Source organism: Microcaecilia unicolor, chromosome 3 (assembly GCF_901765095.1).
Source record: "Microcaecilia unicolor chromosome 3, aMicUni1.1, whole genome shotgun sequence".
Taxonomy (NCBI): Eukaryota; Metazoa; Chordata; class Amphibia; order Gymnophiona; family Siphonopidae; genus Microcaecilia; species Microcaecilia unicolor.
Window position 1 is genome coordinate 303,868,365 of NC_044033.1, and position 16,553 is coordinate 303,884,917.

General features: G+C 42.9%; 1 protein-coding gene across 3 annotated transcripts in view; it reads left to right on the forward strand.

Annotated features, from left to right (window-relative positions):
• Nucleotides 1–16,553, forward strand: part of ATF1 (activating transcription factor 1) — a 184,632-nt gene that overhangs the window by 11,753 nt on the left and 156,326 nt on the right. The window contains exons 1-2 of one of the 3 annotated variants that reach the window (XM_030198264.1): nt 9,537–9,645; nt 12,798–12,926. The exons of 1 other annotated variant lie outside the window; for it this stretch is intronic. In XM_030198264.1, coding sequence (XP_030054124.1) covers nt 9,619–9,645; nt 12,798–12,926 — 156 coding nt within the window. In that variant the 5' untranslated portion in view covers nt 9,537–9,618. Of the gene's footprint in view, nt 1–9,536; nt 9,646–12,797; nt 12,927–16,553 lie in introns of those variants that run through there. One more of the 3 variants, XM_030198263.1, reaches the window with a different exon arrangement.

The window sequence follows — 16,553 nt, forward strand, 5'->3', positions numbered from 1 at the left end:
CACTGGGTGGGGTTGGGGATCAGTAGATGACCAAGGAGCATTTTTTTTAATAGGATGGGAGGGGGGGGGGGGATGAAGAAGACCCTAGATACTAGGGAATTGTTTGGCAGGGAGGTGGTGGTGGTGGTGGGGCATAAAACCACTCTAGAATCTTCTTTAATTTTTTTTTATATTGAAGAGCGAGGGAGTGCTGAACTGGGTCAGAAGAGGGGGTTGAGGGGTGTGCACTAGACACAGGGATATTTTTGGCAGTGGCAGGTTGGGGGTAAGCTTGCTATAGCATGTGTTTTTAATGTTAACTTTTCTGTTGGTGCCTGAGTGAATAAAGGGTCTTGGTCATGGATTTGATATACTGCCTTTCTGTGGGTACAACCAAAATAAAACATGGAAAAGAAATAAGATATCTTTTTTACTGGACATAACTTAATACATTTCTTGATTAGCTTTTGAAGGTTGCCCTTCTCTGTCAGATCGGAAATAAGCAAATGTGGAAGATAACAGAATATATAAGTGAAACATCCAAGCATTTCATTGACAGTCTAACAGGGTGGGTGTGGGTAGGAGGTATGCATGGGAACATCAAAGCATTTCATTGATAGTCTAACGGGGTGGGTGTGGGTAGGTGAGGGAAGAGGGAGATAAACAGAGAAATACAACTTTATGGTTTATAATGGGCTAGAAAACCCAGATCTTTAAGTCCTGTCTGTTGGGTGTCAAAATATTCAATCATTCTGACTTCAAAGGTCTTACGTTCCTGTATTGTTTTAAAGTTACCTTCAGGATTCTTACTATGAAATCACTGGTACAGTGTTCTGGTCTGGTAAAGTGCTGCCCCACAGGGGTAGGAACCCGGCTGGCACCAGCATTCTTCATGTTATGTCTATGTAAATTAAATCTTGTCTTAAGCATCTGGCCTGTTTCTCCAATATAGCATCCTTCGTTAATTTTTTACACTGAATGATATATACTACGTTGGAAGATGAGCATGTGAAAGATTCCTTTATGTTGAATATTTTTCCTTTGTGAATGACTGTGGGGTCCTGTGAAATGTTTTGGCATAGCTTGCAGCTGGGTATATTGCAGGGATGTGTGCCCTTCTCTTCTTTTCAGTCTGTGTTGGGAGTTTACTTCTGATTAGCTTGTGTTTTAAGTTGGGTGGCTGTCGGAAGGCCAGCACTGGTGGGGCTGGGAATATCTCTTTCAGTAATTCATCCTCTTGGAGTAGAGGCTGAAGATCTTTATGATTTTTCATAATTTTTCCAGCTCTGGGTTGTATATCGCTATAAGGGAGATTCTGTCTATGGCTTTTTTTCTTTGTACTGTAGCAGATTTTCCCTGGGTGTTTTGAGGGAGGAGGCAATATTTTTGGAGATTATTTTGGGGTTGTAGCCTTTCCGTTCGAAGGATGCAGTCAGGATTTCAAGATGTCTGTCACTGTCCCTTGGGTCAGAGCAGATACGGTGGTATCTTGTGGCTTGGCTGTAAATAATGGATTCTCTTGTATGTGAAGGGTGGAAGCTGGAGTTGTGGAGGTAGCTGCATCTGTCTGTGGGTTTCTTGTATATAGATATTTGTATAAAGCCATCGCTGATTGAGACCGTGGTGTCCAAAAAATTGACTTTTTCTGGGGAGTAGTCAATTTTGAATCTGATTGTAGGATGGTATGTATTGAAGGAATAGTAAAATTGTTTCAGAGTTTCTTCCCCCTCAGTCCAAATCATAAAAATGTCATCGATGTACCGGTAGTATTTTAGAGGTTTGGTCTGGCATGTATTCAGAAATGTGTCTTCCAGCTCAGCCATAAAAAGGTTGGCATATTGGGGTGCTGTCCTGGTGCCCATCGCAGTGCCCATTATTTGTAGATAGGTATCATTGTTAAAGCGGAAGTAGTTGTGACTTAAAATAAATTTGATTAATTTTGTAATAGTTTCTGGTGAGTATTGATGGTCCATTGTGGATGTTTTTAGGAGTCTCCCACATGCAGCTATGCCATCCGCATGGGGAATGTTGCTGTATAGTGATTCTACATCCATCATGACCACAAGGGTGTTTTGGTGGTAATTGTTTGATATTTTTCAATTTATTCAGAAAGTCTGTGATGTCTTGTATGAAGCTGTTTGTTTTGTGCACGAGAGGTTTCAGAATTCCCTCTATGGGTCCAGATATTTCCTCCGTGAGCGTGCCAATACCTGATATGATAGGTCTGCCCGGGTTTCCAGGTTTGTGGATTTTGGGTAGCATGTAGAATGTGCCCACAGAAGGCTGGTTTGGTATGAGTTTCTTCAGATGTGGCTGTAGTTGTTTAGGAAATGTTCTGATAAGGTCTTTTAGCTGCTTTGTATAATCCTGTGTGGGTCCTCAGTTAGTTTCCTGTAGTATTTATTATCTGAGAGCTGTCTGTGCCCTTCTTCAATGTATTTTTGTGTGTCCATAATTACCACTGTGCCTCCTTTGTCAGCGGGTTTGATGATAATGCGTTCGTTCGTTTGTAGGGTTCTTATAGCTGCCCTTTCTGGTGGGGTAAGATTGTACAGAATTCTCTTTTGTTTGTTGGAAAGTTGTCTGAAGCTTTCTATGTAGTTGTCCAGCTTGTAGTTTTGTTCCTCCTGTGGGGTGAAATAAGAGTTCTTTTGTTTGACTGTATTCCGGTCTGTTGGGGGTCCCTCTATTGTGGAAATGTGCTTTCAGGCGCATTTTTCTAAAGAATTCTTCCAGGTCTGAATATAGTTGGATTTCGTCCAGTTTGCTGGATGGGCAAAATGAAAGTCCTTTGGAGAGTACAGAGACTTCATGCTGTGATAATTGATGGTTCGAGAGGTTTATTATCCCCATCTGATCCGCATCTCTAAAAGTGTGATCAGTATTCCCTGGTTTGTTAGGGCTCTGATTTTCACATACCTCAGATGTATATCCAAGTGTCTCCAAGGTGTCTGGGGATGTTGGTTCTGCAGAGCTGTAGCTATTCAAGGATAAGCTGTATTTCTCTCTGTGATTCTGCAGGAGAGAAGACAGCTTTATTTCTTTTTTTTGCGGATAGCAATGTATGTTTTTCTCCTTGGATACAGGTCCTCTTTAAGTTGCTCATACGGTGTGGATGTAGTTCCTCCATGTTCCTCATGATTTCATCCCTTTGGGTTTGTATTATTCTCTTTTCTTGTAGAGTTGATGTATAAGTTCATTTCTTAGTTCTGACTAGTACGTTTGCAGAGTTTCTCGGCATAGTCAACCAAAGTGGTTTACATATATTATATTCAGGTACTTTTCCTGTCCCTAGTGGGCTCACAATCCTAAGTTTATACCCGGGGCAATGAAGAATTAGATGATTTGCCCAGGATCACAAGGAACTGCAGTGGGAATTGAACCCAGTCTCTCAGCCCACTGTACTAACATTAGGCTACTCCTCCATTGCTCAGGCACGACAGGAAAGTTGACATTTAATGCTAAGCCACAGATGCAATTTTAATGTTGCAGTAATTTGCATGCTCATTAGTTTGATCATGCCACAGATATTTCTTGGTAGAGGAGTATACCCACAATCATTGAGCATCAGCCTCTTAGTTGTCTAGTTAGAATGCTTTGTAGAACTGCAATCAGACCGAAGCTCTGGATTAGCTGTCTCTGGACTCATGACCTTATCAGATAGTGATTAGCTTGTTTGACATAATGGAAATGAGGAGGTTGCCAGTGTATGGCCTTGGTATTAAAATGCTGAAATTTTGAAATTGTGCCTTTCAAAGATGTCGTTTGTTGTCATCAAAATAATTTCTGCAGTATGCACCCAGAAAAGGGCTTTTTATGTTCTGAATTTCCCTGAATGCAGAGTGTATTCAAATTGGGTGAAAGCTGCTGTTTGAATGCTGGTTTTTTCCATCTTGAGTTGTGAATAGTCAACCATTACCAGACAATAGAATCCTGGGACTTGTCCAGGCCTGAAACTTGATAATCTCATATGCCCCTGTGGAAGGCCATCTGAGACATCAGGCATGGTACATTTTATATAACCTTTTATCCTGGAAATAAAGGTTAACAAACCATTGTAGGTAGTTTCTTTTTCTTTTTCTTCTTTTTTTTTTTAGGCTAACTTTAGGATATTTGGCTAAGTTAGATATGTTTCTTTTTTCAGACCTGTTCAGGTCTCAGATTTCACTGATCTGATAAGGAGGTATTTTTGCTCCATGTTTGACCTTTATTTGCATGTATCCAAGTGGATGAACATGGCAACGCCAGTGCTTTATTCAGTCTGTCAAAAGGTGCTTTTGCTAGGTGACAGTGAAATCTTTCATGTTGTGTGCACAAAAGCACAGTACACTGTATATTGTCTCTGGATTCATCTGCTACTGCTGCTAAGAATGGAAAAGATAACTTTCTTTCCTTTAGGTGCAGCAGATAAATCCAGATCCCACTCTTGTTTTTCAGTTGCTGCTGCGTGTGTTCTCTGTTTCAGTTGTTGCTGTTCCTGTGGAAGTGGTTCTTTTCATGTTTCCTGGCTTCTCTCTGCAGAGCTGCCGAGCCCCCCCCCCCCCCCCCCCCCCCCCCCCCCCCCTGGCCACAATTCCACATACCTTGGCTGGCAGGGATTCTCAAGCCCCACCAGCAGAAGCCTTCCTCCAGCGCTGTTCTTCACTCTGTCGCATTGCCTGCTCTGCGGCTGCTTTTCCTCTCATGTCTTGCATGCTCAATTTCATCAAATCGAACACGCGCGATGTGAGGGGAAAAGCAGCTGCAGGGCAGGCAATGCGTTGAAGTGAAGACAGCACTGGAGGAAGGCTTCTTCTGTTGGTGGGGCCTGGGGACCTTCCGCCAGCCAAACCAGAGGCCCCCGAAGCCCTGTGTTTGCTCCTCAGCCTCTAAGGGGGGCTGGCACTGGAGTTTTCTCTCTCTTGCTCCTGTCTGAATGTGATCACCCAGGTCCTGTCAGGAGCAGGAGAGAGAGAGGGAGACCCTGGCACCGGGCTCCCCTTGTTTCTTTTGCTTTGTGATGAGCTATACTGAATGATCAGAAGTACCGTCCTATAAGGCAGAATTCAATTCAGTACTCTATCTCTACCTGCTGGTAGATGGGCACAACCCACTTGTCTCTGAATTCATCTGTGCCTAAACGAAATAAAGTTATCAATTAAGACATAACTTCCGTTCAACCCCTCTAGCATATCTCCATCTTTTGGGCTTTTTCCTTGTTAACATTGGACATAACAAACAAACTAAACGCCTCAATTTTTTTTCTCTCTCTCTGTTCCCAACCCTGCAAATCTACCCAGCACGGAGCATGATATTTCTGTGTAATAGCCCTAGTTCTGTCTCCATAGCTTGCCACTCACTATCCTGAGTCAGATGCTGCTGCTGCTACTACTACTTATTTTTGTAATGCTACTAGATGTACATGGTTTTGTTCACAAACAGGTAGGAGACAGTCCCTGCTTGACAGAATTTACAAATCTGTTCAAGTCAAGACACACAAACAAATAAGGGATTAGGGAGTTCCAGTTACTGTGAGAATGATTGAAACATGTTGAACATGTGAATATGGAATTATGAGTTAAAAGCAGTTTTAAAAAGGTGGACTTTAGCCTGGATTTGAATAGGGCAAGAGACGGAGCATGATGTACCGACTCAGGAAGTCTGTTGCAGGCATGCAGCACAGCAAGATAGAAGGAAGGGTGTGGAGTGGTGGTAGAGAAGAAGAGTACAGATAAATGACTTACCTGATGAATGGTGTTGGTGGGAAAGGGGTATAGGGAGAGATAAGAGGGGGGAGATACTGAGGAGTTGCAGAACGCACACACTTTTGTAAGTCAGTAAGAGTGGGGTATCCATACGTCCGAATTCCTCTGGACATGTCCTCTTTTTCAGGGGATTGTCTGAGGTATGGATGGTTTTTTTGAGACTGCCTGTTTCTCCGGGTTTCTGTGTGGGTGGACCTTCTCTCCCTCCTCCGTGAATCTTCTCTCTGTCCCCTAGTGTGAACCTTCTGTCTCACCCCCTTCCCCAAGCGTGAACCTCTCTCTCCCCCTACCCCCTGCATGAACCTCTCCCCCCGCGCATCTCTCTCTTTCCCCCCACCACCCGTGCAAACCTGTTCCCCCCCCCTGCGGGAACCTTTTCTCCCTCCCTCTCTCTTTCTCTCTCCCTTTCCCCTCCCCCAAGTGAACCTGTTCCCCTCTCCCAAGTGAACTTGTTCTCTCTCTCCCTTTCCCATCCCTCTGCATTAACCTTTTCTCCCTTCCCCCCTCTTGTGATCCCTTTTTCTTTCGCTCCTCCGCGTGATCCTTTCCCCCTCTCCCTTCCACTCTCCTCACATATCCACCTTAAGAGTAGCAATACGGTGCCTTTCCTGGCTCAGAGTCAGTGTTGTACAGTTACTAAGTAAGATGTAACTAGTTACCGTACTTAAGTAAAAGTTTTGCTACTTGTACTTGTAAAGAAGTACAGGAATAATTTGTTACTTTTTTTTTTTTAACCAAAGTAATAGTTTTACCAGTTTTCACTACTAGTTACTTCTGATGCTTGCAGTTAAAAGTAAAAAGTAAAAGTGGCAGAGAGATCTAAATGATGATTCCTCAGTAAAACCAAATGAAACCTGGAACAGGATTTGGCAGTTGCAAACCTCGCCACACAAACCGTGGATCATCTCATCTTAAATGTTGGTGTTCAGGGAATACAGCCTATGAGAACTGTACAGTTTGCCTGTGCTTGTTGAACTGGTTACCAGTCGCCATCCAAACAGAACAGTGATGAGTTTGGTCACTTTTTGAAGTGGAGATGAAGCTGGTTGCTGTTCTTTTATGAACAGACATATGTCTCTATCACAACAGACTGCTGGACATCCCATGGAAAATTTTACATTGACATGACAGTCCACTGGATTGATATTCTGCTTGTCTGGCCTTATGACTGAAGAGTTTCCATATATATGACATTCTTGTGTCAGTTCTCAAAGATATTCATTATCATTCATTCATTCATTTGTAGCATTTGTATCCCACATTTCCCCACTGATTCGCAGGCTCAATGTGGCTTACATTTGCCGTCATGGCGATTGCCATTTCCGGGTAGCAGGGTTGCAAAAGGTTTGCCATCAGATGAAAAATAGGACAACAGTAGACAATGATTTCAACATTGTGAAAGCCTTCTCTGTAATTGTACAGCATGACATTGATAACAAAGATGAAGATGCAAGTGATGAATTAGCACTACTATGAATGTAGATGATAATGACGATGTATTTCAGACAGAGATTCCTTTGATCAGTATCTGCAGACCCAGTTAAAAGGCATCAGTAATATTGTGGCCTGGCCTGATTTGAAGGAACTTTTCATCAGACTGAACAATCCACTTCCTGATAGTGCAGTTGTTGAACACCTTTTTAGTTGTGGTGGATTAATGACTCACAAGCACATCCACATTTAAAATTTAGTTTTACTAAAATGAAGGTAGATTGAATTGTAGAGCAATACAATTGTTGGGATAAAAATGTTAACAATAGTTGCATTCACTGTAGTTAAGGTACTATTACTTTTTACTCAAAAGTATTATATTAGGCAGTAACTTTTTTACTTTTCTTAAGTAAATGTTTTAATATGCTCTTCATTTTACTTTATTTAAGTAGTAAAATATACATTTATTTTTGCGTATTTGACCTAGTACTATTGAACAACACTGCTCAGAGTCTCCGACCTTGAATCTACTCTCCAGGAGCGTCTAGCAAATGTCCCTCATCGGGGAGTTAATTTATTCGGTGACAAAGTTGAGGAAATGGCTGACCTAATAAAATGTATAGATACTATTAAAACTCTATCCAGGCCACAGTCTGCTACATCTTCTAGAAGATTTGTAGGAGGATTTCAACTCTTTAATTACTATACATCTAAGCATTGTTACACTCCCAGTCTTCCTCCGCTCAAGGGACTATGGCCCCAAAGCTCATGTCCGATGCAGCAGCAGGGACAAAATGTCAGACTGGCAGCTTCAGTAGCCCATTTCTGCTCTGCCTCCATTGAGGAAATTTGCAAGGCAGTGTGGTCATTTATCCACACTTTCACTGCTCACTACTATCTGGAGCAGCATTCTAAGCAGGATAGCCAGTTTGGAGAAGCAGTCCTGCGAAATCTTTTAACTACTTAAAGGTTAACTTCACCCTTCAACCATTTTTTTCAGCCAGGCTCACATTCTACAATAGTTGCCAGGTTTATTATTATATTGCGAGCCTGGCAGCTAGTGAATCCCACCTGTGAGAATATTATGCTTGCTTGTGTTAGGAGAAAGCAAAGTTATTTACCTGTTGCAGGTGTTTTCTGCTGACAGGCATATATTCTCACATCCCTCCCTCCTCCCCTTGGCGTTGTCTTCTTACCTTTAGTACTGCACTGCTGGTCCCGTGCATGTGCGGCGGGGGCACTGCCGCAAAGTTTTAAAGTGACAGTGCACTATGGCAGTGTCTGCATTGGGCTCTGTAGATGTCATCACCCAAAAATGAGAATATATGCCTGCTGTCCTCAGAGAACATCTGCTACAGGTAAGTAACTTAGTTATATGTATGCAGCTGTGAAAACACAAAACTGCCACTCTTATTCAGGGTACCCAACCGAACTGGACTGGCCTCTCCCTTTATGCTTATTCACCCATATATCTAATAGTAAAAACTGCACGTTTCAAAAAAGGCCCTGCAACAGTACCTTTTCTCATAGTACCACACTGGTCTCCTTGGAACTGGTTCTCTTTTCAGAAGGCTCTTTTTTTCTTTCATGCAGGTTTCAACCCTTTCCAACTTTAGAATGCAGAAAGTTGACTGTTCTGCATTACCAGTATGAAATCACTAGCCCTGATGGCATGGAAACTGAGTAATGTTTGGTTCTATCAATGTCTTTTTTTTTTTTTTTTAAATAACTTGGTGGCAGCAGGAAAACTTTCTACCTGATGTACATATGCTTTTAAATGGAAAAGGTTTTTGATTTGGTGATTAATAATCAAGATCCTTTCCAGTGTCCTTCAAGTACCTTAGTACAGTATCTTTATGATCCTTATGTCTAAGGGCTGCATATATCTTTCATCAGGACTACATGCTATTACAGTCCTTAGCCTATCATATCCCCCACTGGCAGAGTTGTGGTTTTACTATGCCAATCATTTCTCTCATGAAACCACTATTCAAGCCTATGGAATCCTCATGTCATGAGGATTGCACCTGGAAGGTGATCTTTCTAGCAGTAGTTACTTCATTTAGAAGAATTTAGTGAGTTTATGCCTTAGTCACATATGAACCATATACTCAGTTTCATCATGATGAAATGAAATTGTCCAATAAAAATGTATCATCTATTTTCTGTTTTTCTTTTAACTTAATGCATTTTTGACTAGCTTTTGAAGGCAAACCCTTCTTCAGATCAAAAGGTATTGCCTTTGAAAGCTAGTAAAAAAATGTGTCATTAGTCCAATAAAAATGGTACCTTATTTTCTTTGTTTTGTTTATTTCTGTTTATTAGCTTTAAAAGTGGACTAACATGACTGGCACACACATTTTATTCACTCACCCTAAATTTGGACCAAAGGTGCCACACCTTTCCATGTGGGATGAAGAAATAGTGCTTCCTCTCTTTTATCCTACACAATGCAAACATCCACATGAGAAGTTCATCCACACCCTGGAAGGTAAACACTTGAGCCAATTAGCTTGAATCCTATGTTTCATTCTTTTATAAATAGTCTGGTATTCATCTCGCCAGTAAAATCAAACCTCATCAAAGCCACTGCGACTGCTGTAACTGCCGAAGTCTGCATCATTGGACAGCATATGCAAAGCAGCAACTTGATCTTTGCTTCTTATGTTTACTTCTCATTGTTTGGACCAATCTTCGGAGACAGTACTTTTGAGCAGTACACAACCGCCTCCAAGTGCCTTCATATCACACTGCTTGTCTCTCCACCAGCAGAAATTGGATTTTCACTGTAATGGATCTCACTCTTTTGGAATTGTATCTTGCTTAACGTTTGCCTTGACCACTCCATGTCAATCCTTAAATCCAAGCTTAAGACGCTTCTATTTTTGAAGGCCTATTGGTCTTAAATTGTTCTTTCGCCTCTCATCCAGGCCTGGAACCTGAGGCATAACAGTGTCTGTCTTGCGACCATATTTCCCATGCTATGACCCTCTGGCATTTCTATGCCCGTTTCCCTTTTCTCTTTCCCATACTCCTGATTTTCATTTGGGTATTGTAAACCACCTTGATAGGTTCCTCACAGGCAGTATATGAAGTTTTTAAATAAACTTGGAAACATCTACATGAAAGTGAAAAGCACCTTTTACTGAGCAGACCTGAATCTTGCTGTTTCTAAGTTTTTAAATGTTACAAAAAAAAAAAAAAAGATTGCACATGGTGTGCATGGGCGTCTTATCCCAGACCAAATTTAAAATTATTTAATATCTGAAAAGAATAGCTACATAGAAAAAGTGAATAAAGATCAACTAATGCATTTTAGCTGAAGCCTCTTAATGACCTAACAATACATTAGTGACAAGCTTTTGAGAGCTATAGCATCTTTAAAAGTTACTGAAGATCTGAAATTGCACTAGCCACAAATGTATTAAGATAGGCCGATGAAAAAGTTTCAGCTAAAACATATTTGACCTTTTTTTTCTGTTTATCTAAGTGATCTAGCATGGTATCCACACAGTTTGAAATATAAGGGAAGTTGATTCCTTATAGTCTACTCTTCTGACAAAATTGCAGCCAATAAATGCATTATGGGGCTCATTTTCAAAAGAGAAAAACGTCCAGAAAGTTTCCCAAGTTGGTTCTGGAGTACCCCCTTGCCAGTTAGGTTTTCAGGATATCCCTAATGAATATGCATGAAAGATTTGCATACAATGGAGGCAGTGTATGCAAATCCATGCATATTCATTGTGGATAGCCTGAAAACCTGACTGGCAATGGAGGCAGTGCATGCAAATCAATCCATGCATATTCATTGTGGATAGCCTGAAAACCTGACTGGCAATGGAGGCAGTGCATTCAAATCAATCCATGCATATTCATTGTGGATAACCTGAAAACCTGACTGGCAAGGGGTACTCCAGGACCAACTTGGGAAACACTATTGTAGATCATCCACATAAAGGTTTTAGGGAAGCTAGAAGAGTTGGGGGGGGGGGGGGGTGAGAGATGGTGGTGGATTCTTCGATAAGAAGGTGGGAGGCTATAAAAATTAAGGCCTCTTACAAAGTCCTTTTTATTGTACACTAGTAAAAAAGCCCCGTTTCTGATGCAAATGAAACAAGGGCTAGCAATGTTTTCTTTTGTGTGCATGTGGGAGTATGTGTGTCCCTGCCCTCTGGCCTCTCTCCCCTCCCCCCTCTGAGTCCTTCACTGTTACAGAGCCAGCGATTTGATTTCGTGCTCTGCTGTTTTCCTTCACTGACTGTGTTACAGAGAGGGCGGGGCAGACACTCATAGGGAAACCGGATATCTCGCCCCCTTCACACTTCCGGCTGGAGGCTTCATAGAACGTTGGTGTTGCCTTTATATAGAGAGATGTCTTGTTTGGGGGAGAGAATTGATTACCTTAATGGTGTATTGAATGGAAATATGTTATAAATATTTTTTTAATTCATATTTGTAGTATTCTATTTGCTATAAACAGATTTTAAATAACTGGAAAGGTGAACACTCTGACTTTAGTGTTCATCTAGTATGTACAGGTACTCATCCACTGAACTTAGTGTAAGAGGCTCAGGATCTGGAAGCTTCACATCTATACCAGTTTAGTCCATGATAATGCAGAGACAGAATATGGATTTATTATGTAGTTTATCTTGATTGCTGTGCTTTCCTGTCATGAATGGAATTCCTATGTCTGTTTATTTGTATATACCAATTTTTTATATATATGTAAACCGTTCTGTTTTGCAGATGCAATAAGATACGGTATATAAATTAACATAAATAAATTGTACTGTAGCAGAGTAACAAGAGAACATGTATGTTCTTTATTACAGCTTGAACCTTTTTAATTTGTAATATTTTATTTGAGAATTATTTTATATTAATTTTGTTGTGCACCAGATATTTAACAAAGTCTGGTAAAATATGTATAATGTCTGATGGTATATTTACAAAGAGATGCAGTCATTTTAGTCTACTTTATGTGTGTGCGTGGGGGGGGGGGGGGGTTGAAAGCTTTGCCTGTTTTTTTTTCTATTGTCTTGTCCTTTTTGTGTGCCTTGGGAGAGGAGTCACTGCTAGCAGCTTTTGTGCTTTTAAGCTTGTATCAGGTAATGTTAATGGAATTTACTAATATATTTAAGTATTTGAATTTTATTGAAGGAATATCTATGTGTTACATATCCGCTGTGTTTTTTAGCCCCAATTTTATTTTAAGAGGATTCTTAGTGTGTACCAGAATTGGTGTATATTGTACTTTTAATGGTGCTCAGTTAACTTCTTGGTCAGTGGACATACCGGGAACCACATATGGCCCAGCATGGAATATCTGGGGTTAGTTCAGCCTGCAGCTAGAAGTGGTTTACCAGCCGCTTATCGCCATAGGCTGAATAAGGCCCAATGAAGCCAGACCATATGGCCTGTTTTTAGGGATAAGTACAGAGCAATAGGAAGGATCCTGTTTAGTATATGTTGTTTTTAAGTTACTCAGCTTGCTTTTATTAAGGGTGCAAAGAAAGACAGAGAAAAATCAATACTTTCTTGGATCCCCCCCCCCCCTCAATACATGGGGTGTATGACTGCTTCTTGGGTCTGTAACCATTGTTTTTTCTGAATATGAAATCCTTCATGGTTTCTTTCTAGATGTCACTACGAGGATCAACACCACTGATGGCGGTACATCTTCCTGGTGATCATGTCCAGGTACAGGGGGTCATACAGACTGCACAGTCCTCATCAGTAATTCACTCACCTCAAAGTCATGCAGTGCAGGTAATTTCTTGGAGAGAGAAGGATTAAAAATGTATTTGTACTGATATTAAGGATCTGGCTTACATTGCAAATAGGAAACTCATGAGTTCTGTAGTGTTGAAAGTAGTTCATTCCTTTCGTCATTGTGTGGCATTATCTATTTGGAGCCAGTAGTATAGACACTGTGGAATTAAGGGCTTAATTTTAAGCCCTTCTGCTCTTCCCCTGAGAATCTTATAGAAATTTTGTTCCTTTCCTCACTCTTTTTTTTCCCCCCCCCCCCACTGTGTTTGTTTCTTGACTGACCCTTTTTTTAAAAGTTGTGATGTTAGTAATGCAGTTTGTTCGGATCCCTGTGTTAAAACTAATAAATTAAATAAAAGTTTTGGGTGTCGGTTTTATTATGTGAGGCCTTCATCAGTATTTGTTCTTTCAAGATGGAGTATAAGCAGCCCCTCATTTTGCGTTTCAGATGAGACTTTTGCATCATATCTACTCATGCAGTCTTTGCTTTTTCTTTTCACCCCTTAGTCACAAGATCTTGTTTGATTCTGTTGTTGGTCCAGTCAGCTTATTTTACTTTTATTACATGATGGCTGGTACGTTCTTGGTCTGAGCATGTTGGATTCATCAGTTACTTTGATCCAGGGGCGTAGCCAGACCTTTTTCAGGAGGGGGGGCCAGAGCCCGAGATGGGGGGGCACTGTTAAGCCGCCTCCCCCCCTCAGATCGCGCCGACACTCTTAAACTCCCCCCCCCGCTACCAACCCTCGGCCGCCGTCGCCGCCCGCCCCATGAAGTACCTTGTTTGCTGGCGGGGCTGCCCAAACCCCGCCAGCCAAGAGTGTTCTTCAGCGCTGGAGTTAGTAAACTCCGGCGCCTTCATTCAAGGAAGTTCGTCTGAAGGATCAGCTGGTTTTGACGCATTTACGTCCTGCACGGGGCTACATGCACGGTGCAGGACGTAAGGCGTCAAAACCAGCTGATCCTTCAGACAAACTTTCTTGAATGAAGGCGCCGGAGTTTACTAACTCCAGCGCTGAAGAACACTCTTGGCTGGCGGGGTTTGGGCATCCCTGCCAGCAATCAAGGTAAATCATGCGGTAGCGGGGCTGGCGGCGATGGTGGGGGAAGGTTGGTGGCGGGAGGGGGGTCGTCGGCAGGGGGCCAGGGGCGAATCTGCGGGGGCCCGGGCCCCCTCAGGCCCCACGTAGCTACGCCACTGCTTTGATCCCATAAATTCAGGCAGCCTTTTAAAAACTGCTTCTATCACTTGCAGTAGTTACAAAATCTTTCTATACATTGAGGAGATAAGACTGATTAGAGATTCATGCCATGCAATGCCCTGTATATTGGTCAGACCACAGAGAGTTTGTACCAGCTCCAATTAATTCGGAATGATGCAGCATGATTGATAGAGAGCTACAAGCGGCATGCCTCATCACATTCTTCCTGCAAAGACTGCACTGACTTGCCAGTGCCTTACATGGCAAAATGTTTTCGATTTTGAAGGCTCTCAGCTGAAATGAGCGAGGGTACTTACGTTTCAATCTTTTTAATTATTAAATATTGTATCAAAACTGTACGAATATATAAACAGAAATTTCAATCTGACAAGTGTTATAACCTATGAAGCATATGTCTGTGTCGTTCCAATAGAACATAGGTAAAAAAACAAACATTCTGAAACTTCTCACCAGAAATGAACCAAACTGTGATGAATGAAATAAAGAAGTTGTAAATAGTGTAAACTGTGTAGTTCTAAAAAAAAAAACAAAAAACAACCTAACCTTCCATGGCGTCCCACAGATCAATACAGAGACTTGTGGGTTGTAGAGCTCTACCAACAGGTGGAGATAGAAAGAACCTCCGAGGTTTGCTATATATGAACCTGTGCAGCCAGCTGAACCTCAGTATTCTGTCTATCTAGCAGGTGGAGGGACATCTCTGTGCAGCTCTGGTTTGATCTGGCTACTGTGTCCTTTGGGCCTAGTTTAGCACAGACAGGGGTTGAGTGGCAGTTTGCAGCTTGTGGTGTACACCTGGTGATGCCAGGTCCCTCCTGGTCTCCCCTACTTTTTCTCCGTCGCCCGGGGCTGTTGGCCTCATCGGTTGTTTCCTTTCTCTCCTGCCTAAAGAAAAAAAAAAAAAAGGTAACAGACTTTGTGTTTCATCATATGGAGGAACTGGATGTTCTGCTGAGTCAGTTTTGGGGCTAACGTTTGTGGAGCATGTCAGTGCCTTCTGAGGCAGCTAAGCGCTGCTCCCGGTGTGGGGGCTGGAGAGCAGCATTGGGGGAGTGTGAGTCCTGCAGCTGTCAGCCCGCAGCGGGTGTTGAGCACGACAGGGGTTCCCCTCAGGCGTCTGGTGAGTCGGAAGTGCAGGGGATAGTTTCGGCGGTTTCCTCGGGGCAATTAGTGCAGCACGCGTTGGCGGGCACCATTTTTTCCTCTTAGGTGCGACTTGCTCCGCACATGGCGATTGATAGAGAAGAGGCGCAGTGCGCTTCTATGGCACAGGCTCCGATGGAGGGAAGCGATGTACAGGGAGAAGGGGAGTCCCTTGCAGTTCCTTTTCCCCTGGATTTTGTTTTATTAATGCACAATGCCTTTCTTTTGAAGAAGTCAGGAGCTTCTCTTCAGGCAGCCCCGTCTCTTTCTCAGCAAACTTCGGTTGCTGCAGCCTCTCTTTCTTTCCTGCCAAAACGTCCCCTGGTGCAGATTTTGGATCCCGAGGAGCTATCTGACACAGATGGCCCGGTTTTGTTTCCAGGCTCTCCCTCAGAATCTTTGGATTTCGCAGATGAGGTCACCCTGCCCTCTGAGGAGGGGGATGATCCGACAGCTGCCCGCCTTTTTCGCAGGGAAGAGCTTCCCTCCTTGATTTTGGCCATTTCCCCCCTAAATCGTCAGGGGGAACAGGTCCGGTGCCATCTATTATGTCTGGCACCAAATGCCCACCTTGTTCCTTTCATGTGCATGAGGCCATGAAGATCCTTGTTTTAGCGCAGTGGGATACGCTGGACAGTGTGGGCTTAAGGTTGCTTAGAGCTATGTCGCGTCTTTACACGCTACCTGCTCCTGACTTAGACTTGCTGAAGGTCCCTACGGTGGATTCCTTAATAACAGCGGTCACTAAGAAAACCACTCTCCTTGTAGAGGGTGGCACAGCGCTCATGGACCCTCAGGATCGTATGTTGGAGACTTGCTTGAAGCAGTCCTTTGAAGTAGCGGCCCTTTCCCTGCAGGCCTCAGTTTGTGGCTCCTATGCGGCGCAGGCATGCTTATCATGGGTACAGAAAGCCTCCTCTCCGGAAGATCTTGTGGCTGTTTTGCTGGCCTTGGAGTCTGGCTTAACCTTCCTTGCGGATGATCTTTATGATCGTTTGAGGGCTTCGGCGAAGGAGGTTTCCCTAGCAGTCACCACGCGTTGCTAGCTGTGGTTGCAACATTGGGCTGCAGATGTGGCCTCTAAGTCAAGTTTAGCAAGGCTTCCTTTTAGGGGAAAGCTTTCGTTTGGGACAGAGCAGATTGTGAAGGACCTCGGTAACTCAAGGGCCAGCGCCTCCCAGAGGGCAGGTCCAAGTTTGTACGACCGGTGGGACCTAGACCTAAGTTTAAGGATATATGGCGTTACCATCCAGGTCAT